This window comes from Cariama cristata, unplaced genomic scaffold, assembly GCF_000690535.1.
Source record: "Cariama cristata isolate BGI_N322 unplaced genomic scaffold, ASM69053v1 scaffold2027, whole genome shotgun sequence".
In the NCBI taxonomy this organism is placed as follows: Eukaryota; Metazoa; Chordata; class Aves; order Cariamiformes; family Cariamidae; genus Cariama; species Cariama cristata.
The window spans coordinates 5,290-12,088 of NW_009626895.1; the positions used below are offsets into that span (position 1 = coordinate 5,290).

Sequence of the window (6,799 nt, forward strand, 5' to 3'; positions counted from 1 at the left end):
CCTTTCTTCTGTGAAGAAACATGGTCTTCACAAATAATTTTCACATAGCATTGTATTCATTAAGATCAAATATTTCTTCAGTTGTATTTCTTAAGGTGGCTAAAGCTTTGGAATCAACCAAAGCAGGATGACTCTTTTCTGTAGTACAGTAAACCCAGCCAAGCCTATAAGATCAGCAGTCTATCACAGCTGATTTTTACATATGCTCTGCAAGCATAATCTCACCTGTCATGGTGTCTTTCCTAGAAGTGTGTTCTCCCTTATTTCCATGGTAAGTGGCGTTTGTTCCAGTTGATTCATAGTCTGTTTTTCTTTCTTTTAGGCTGATCATTTCCCGAGGTGAGGCTGGGGCACTTGCTAGATCACAAAAATGGATTTATTTTTTCTTACCACGTATGACCGAATGTAGTGTTTAGCTCTAGAGTAAACATTTTAGTAAAGTTTATATTTGTTAGCATACTAACATTAAGCTGTTTGAAGAAACACTACCACATTATGAAGGAAAAGAAAAGGTGCTGTTATTTCAAGTACAGGACAAATGTATTCATGGGACAATCAACTCCAAACATAATTATCTCTTTGAATGCTTTACTTTTTTCACATACACGCAACGTCTAAGATGATCATTACAAAAAAAGTAAATAATAATAAATTTTTTTCCCCTTTAGCTTTTCACCTTCTTTAACTCATCAAAACTTTCTGGTATAGGCACTTCAACTTTTTTCTCAAAATGGTTAATATATTTCTGTTGAAAAGACTGTTAAATTTCAACTGTGTGGAAAAACCCTTATAAAATGGTTTCTTCCCTTCTGTGCTGAAAATAAACAAACCAATGAAATGAGTCTAATGGAGATGGGAAGAAAGGTGTTTTTCATAGAAAACATACAGCAAAGAATGCCTAACACTTAAAGGTAATTCAAACAATTTCTCTGTCTTTAAATATCTATGTATGAACAATTGCTGTTAAAACAATTGCTACTTTAAGATATTATTAAAACTAAATCCTTCATCACCTGTACTTGTGGTATGGCTAAAAGGAAGAAAGTACAAGGTGCCTAGGAGGAGAACTGGGTTTGTACTTGACTCTCATGCACCAGAAAATGTGAAGGTGATCACTGGCACTGATCATGAAGACTTAGAGCTTGTGATGCTTAGGAAAAGGAGAAAAGCAGAGGAAAAAATAATGGCTTTCAAGTAAACTGACTTCAGTATATTTAGGTGTCAGTAGATACAATGCACTTTCCCTGTTGTGGAGAGCAAGGGAAGGAGTGCAAGGTGAGAGGCAGAGCACCCTAGAGCCTCGTGAAGCCACAGTGGTACAAAAATAACTAAAGTACTGGTGCTTACTTCCACACCCTCTCTGCCTCCACCCAGATATTTGATATGTTAAAAGAACCTCAAAATCAGCAACAATGTCCTTGCTTAAAAAGAAGGAAAAAAAAATTTTAAAAATGTAAGACAAGCACATTTGTGAAGCTTGATCTTGAGTTATATCTTTCAGCATCTATGAGCTATGTTACATTTTTTAGTTAAGGAGTAGGGAAGCACTTGTACTTAACTAAGGAGCAGGGAAGCACAAGTGATGTTGAATTCTGCTTGGATTGGTTCTGCTGGCCCTGGCCTCTGAATTTACAGAGCAAATGCAGGACAGATGGTTTTTCTTATGAAGCCATTAGAATTGCGATTGCTTTTAAATTGCTTGTCAATAGTGATGTAATTCTAAAGCTGATAATATAGCAGATATCAAGAAACATGACAATAAATTACCAAAACACCTAATGGCAACTTGAGTCTAATAGGGAACAAAACACAAAAAGTTGCTAACACAGGGATGGATTTTGTTTCACGTACCCTGGTAATGCTGTTAAGCGCTCTGGTGTTTTGAACAAAATTGATTGATAAAGACAAAACCATCTCTCTCTGTTCCCTCTGGGAATTATCCCTCTCCTCCCATGTGAGAACAATTGCTTCTGGTAAGTATTAAAATCCAGAAGCACCCTCTGTCAGAGTTTTTACTGGAAGCAGACATAAAATCATTGGTTGACATTAGACTGAAAAGTGATATCAAGGTTTTCTGCTCTTAGTATTAAAGGACACAGAAAAGAAGACGGAGTTCTCTATGCTACTTAAGCATCTTATCACCAAGTCCTAGGGAAGGATGGGACCTTGTGAGTTTATTTACTTCAACTCTTTACTCCAAGGTAGGATCCAGTATAACAAAATAATTCTTGACAGATTTTCATCTAAAACTAAAGATCTCTAATGACAGAGATCACATAACTGCTCCAAGCAGTCTGTTCCAGTGCTTTGTTTCTCTACTGTTAGGAAATGTCCCCTAGTCAGTCTAGCCTGACTCCTTGCTGCTCATTATTTCCATTTGTCTCCTATGAAAGCAGAGAAAGTTCATGCCGTTCCTCTTCACAGCTGGCTGTTACGTGCTTGAATACTTGGTGCGCACCTCTTCCCAGTGCCCCCATCTTGTGTCTCTCTTATTCGAGTTAAACAATTACAGTCCATTCAGCGTGTCCTCATATCCTGATTTCTCCATCTCCTGATGCATGTGTGCAACTGACAAAAATCCCTAAATAATTTCTAAAGAACTTCTGTCTAGCCAGATATTCTCTGTATAATTTATTTGTAAAGGATTGGATTTTTTTTTCCCTTTGGACAGTATCTCCAATTTCTCAGGATCACTCTGAATTCCAATAATGCCCTTTAAGGTACACGAGCTTCTCCCAGGTTTATGTCACTCACAAAGGTAACAGGCATCCTTTGTATATTATTTGGGTCATTAATGAAATCACTGAAGAGTACTGGGCCCAAGGCAAACCTCCAAGCAAAGTATTCTTCCATTTTGGCAACAAGCAATACCCATTCTTTGTGAATGGTTTCAGTCAGTTTTGTATTTACCACACAGGACATTTTCTGGACTGTTTGCTAGCTTGCCTTAGCTTGCCTATAAAAATCTTCTATGAGAAAGTCTTACTGATTACAGTAGATTTAATTTACTGACTCTTCTTTCCACAAAGTGCTTTAACTACATTGAAGCAGGAATTCAGATAGATTTTGTAAGAACAAATCATATTAAACCAATGTTTGGATTTGATATGGATACTACCAGATAGACAGTAACTTACACTACTATGTAGAAATAGATACTCCTAGAGTTAAGCAGTACCTTATATTCCTACTATCTTTGAGGTGCTCAGATTGTGATTATTTGTTCCAGCGGTTTTCTAGAATGAAGTTGAGCTGACTGGTCTGTAATTACATGGGTTCCTCTTCCTTCAGAAATAGCCACTATGTTTGTCCTTTTCCAGTCTTATGATAACTGATGATGGTAGTTAAGATTTCATCCAAAATTTCTTTAAGTATGTTTTTTAAGCAATAGAGTAACAGAAGTGAGGAGACAGTTCTGCCAAGAGACAGAACTAAGATCTCAGGGCCAGACATCTCAAGTGCCTTGCACTGACAATCAAAATGAGATTTTGGAGAAGAAAAAAAGAACAAGAGCCCTTTATGAACTTCTGTAATGACAGATTTTGAAAACTGAATAGCAGCTCTCACTGTACTTCTGGCTACATTTTCAAATTTCCTCAGTGGTTGTTCTGTTGTACTAAGATGCAGCTTCTAGATAATTAACAAAACAATTTTCTTAAAAAAACCAAACTATGGCACAATGCTGATGGAAATAATCAGTTTGGCCAATTTTAATCCTAAACTCTTGGTATACCTATGGAATGACAGCATTTGATTGAACAAGTAGTAAAAAGCACATTGAAAGGTTGACTGTTTTACTCTGTTTATCTTAGATTTTCACTGGGAATGGTTTTATCTAACCAAGGTATGTTCTACCTTAGAATACGCTGAGGGGAAAATGCTAGATTTCTGAAGAGAAAAATTAATTAACACTGTGGCATAAGTTGAGATACTTACATTAACTCATTGTATGGATCATACAGAATTAATGATAGCTGGTGTAAATATGCCATCAACGTCACAAGACCTGTAGTCAATCTTTTGTGAAACTTTCATAATGCATGTGTATACACACTTACATATACATACACATATAATCAGAATAAAAGCTGACAAAGAATGTGGATCATTCAACTTCTGCTAAGTGTGCAGAGTGGCCATAAACAACACAGCGGTTTTCATGACTGGCAAAGTGAGTAACAGGATTTCCTCATGCTACTAATGGACACCATTGCCCTGAGATCTAGTCAGGTAATCCCAATCAGGAAAACATTGCATGAGAATTCATAACAAAAAGTTATGGAATATTCTTTCTGCTTTAAAACGTTACAAGGTGTTAATAAAAAAATAATTCCCATTTTGAACAGATAATTCAGGTAAGAGTAAACAATACATTTCTTGCCCTTCTGCCATTGTTAACAACAAATCCAGATGCCAGTGACACCGCTTAAAGAAGGAAAATGACAGTGATGGATTACCTCTGCCTTTACTTCAGTCCTGAAAGCCTGGTCTTACCTGAGCGGTTGTTAGGAGACATGCGCACGGGAGAGATGGAGGGCGTGCGTGACGAAGAGTACGGTCTTTGCCGATCTCTTTCTATTGTTGAAGATGAGGCTACAAAGTGATACTGTGACCATCCATCCTGCAACATCAAGCATTGTGACAGAAGTCAGTGAAAATGCCACACAGTTCCCCATTTTAAGTACAGAGTATTTTCCTCTAGTGTATTCACTATGTACACACAAGTAGGCTACTATCTTTTTCCTGCCACTGGGTGGCAAATATTCTTAGCGGTGCAGGATAAAATGTGCTGACTGTACTGACACACCAGGAGAAAAATTAAAATGCAGAAAGTTCTATAAAATAACACATTTCAGAAAGACTCAAATTATGAAAACAACTTTTTAGGCCATTTGTTTAATAGTTCTGTCTTTTTCCAAGCCTGTATTTTCACATTGCAAATGACATTCTGACTATGAAAATATTCCAAATCATAAGACTGCCTGTTTTCATGGTGAAATTCAGTTTTTGCTTTAAATCATTTCTATCTTATAAAGAAATTTTGGAGTAAGTAGATGGGGAAGCTCCAGGATTATCAAAATTATTGCAACTATTTACGTATCTATAGTCTAGTTATATTAACTGCCCATTTGCTCACATGTGAGGAGAAAAAAGCATGAATACATTTTCCTCGTTGCATTTTTCTCCAAGACATACAGAAAGAAATTCTATTCCTTCTATTTAAAGCTGTGGTAATGGTGAGGTATTTAAAAAAAAGAAACAAAGTAATACAAGCACTAGAAACAGCGAGTTCAGAAATAAAAAAGGAGAGTTTAAATCATTCATGTTTTGTTCCTGTACCATAATATAATGCAATAATACAAAATAATGTACTTTACATTTTTGAAAGGATATTAAAAACAGTTCGAAAGTATCATGAGAGAATAAATTCACTTTCGCTAGTTCTCTTATTAAACAACACTATTTCAAGTGTCTGAAAGTACTGATTTTAACTGTCTTTATCACTGCTTAATGTTAAATCTAAATCAGTAACACAGAGTTTTCCCAGTCTTGCACTGAAGGCCTAAGCCTTTTAAAAATGCCTACGTTCAGATGGGCTCAGTGGAAATTGAGTCAAGCACCTGGCATGGTGCTAAACAAAATTTCTGCAATGAAAAGCTGAATAAAAATAAACACAATAAAATATTACCAAAACTCAGCTGGAATTTTCCTCTTGCTTACAGAAAAATAATTCTCCATTGGGGAAGTAAAGAATATTCTGACCCCCTACCTCAGGCTACTCCAGCCATCCAATCCTGAATCCCACTCCCTCCCATCCTCTGCCTTTGCCCAAGGCATCTCTCTGTTACCTCCACAGAAACCATGGGCACCTGGCACTTGGAATTGCAACAGAAAATAGTTTGAAAATCCCCCTTCCACTAAACTTTTAGGAAAGAGAACTCAGCAACAGTGTGACACAGCAGGAGGAAAGAATATACTCATACTTGATGTAGAGTGAAATGTTGTAAGTAAATTAGGACAGACAGAGGTGACACCTAACTACAGATTCTGAATGTCCGTACTCCTTACATAACGCATTTGTATAAACATGCGTGTATTTGAGTCATAATTTCAAAGGGAAAAAAAAAATAGAAGAGACAAGTCTGGGCCATGGCTTTCACAGTAGATTCATGACTTCCCCTAGGGTCGATAGTGAGCATTTGTTCACAGAGGTCACTCATGTTTAGGACACTTCACTGAACTGCACCTCATATTTCATGACAGTCATGTAAAAAAATACAAGGAAGAAAAACAGTTAATTAATAAAAAATAGTAAGAGTAACTTGAAAAAGGAAATAGTTAACTTTTAATACCACTTGCTTACACCAAAATTTTCTATATCAAATCTTTCATTTCCAACAAGCAGCTTCTAAACAAGCCACGTCCTCCAACCTAGATGGAGGATCAATGACAATGCAAACAAAAGCATATGCAAAGCCCTAACATCTTACTGCTAAATAAAAATTGGAAATTGTTAGAAACTTTTCGATACATATACAAATACATAATACGTATATATACATAAAAACATATGTATTTCGTTAAGAAGAACTAATATAGTTTATAATAGCTATAAACTTTTACAATGAATAACTTATGTCCAATAATCTTATCCAAGCATCAGACTGTAAATACTACTACTTGGCATTATTTTTACATCTCCTGTTAATAATAACTTGCACGGTGAATTCTCTACTATACAAATGAAGTAGTAAACATGCGAGAAGCCCATGCCTTTATACTGCTGAAGAAACATGGT

At 36.2% G+C, this 6,799-nt stretch overlaps 1 protein-coding gene across 1 annotated transcript in view; it reads right to left on the reverse strand.

The window, feature by feature from the left end:
• Window positions 1-225: 225 nt before the first annotated feature.
• LOC104164769 (catenin delta-2-like) overlaps window positions 226-6,799 on the reverse strand; it is a gene marked incomplete at both ends in the record, with an annotated part of 77,105 nt that continues 70,531 nt past the window's right edge. Inside the window, 2 exons of the mRNA XM_009704212.1 lie at window positions 226-357; window positions 4,495-4,621. Of these exons, the coding sequence (XP_009702514.1) occupies window positions 226-357; window positions 4,495-4,621 (259 nt within the window). The remainder of the gene's footprint in view (window positions 358-4,494; window positions 4,622-6,799) is intronic.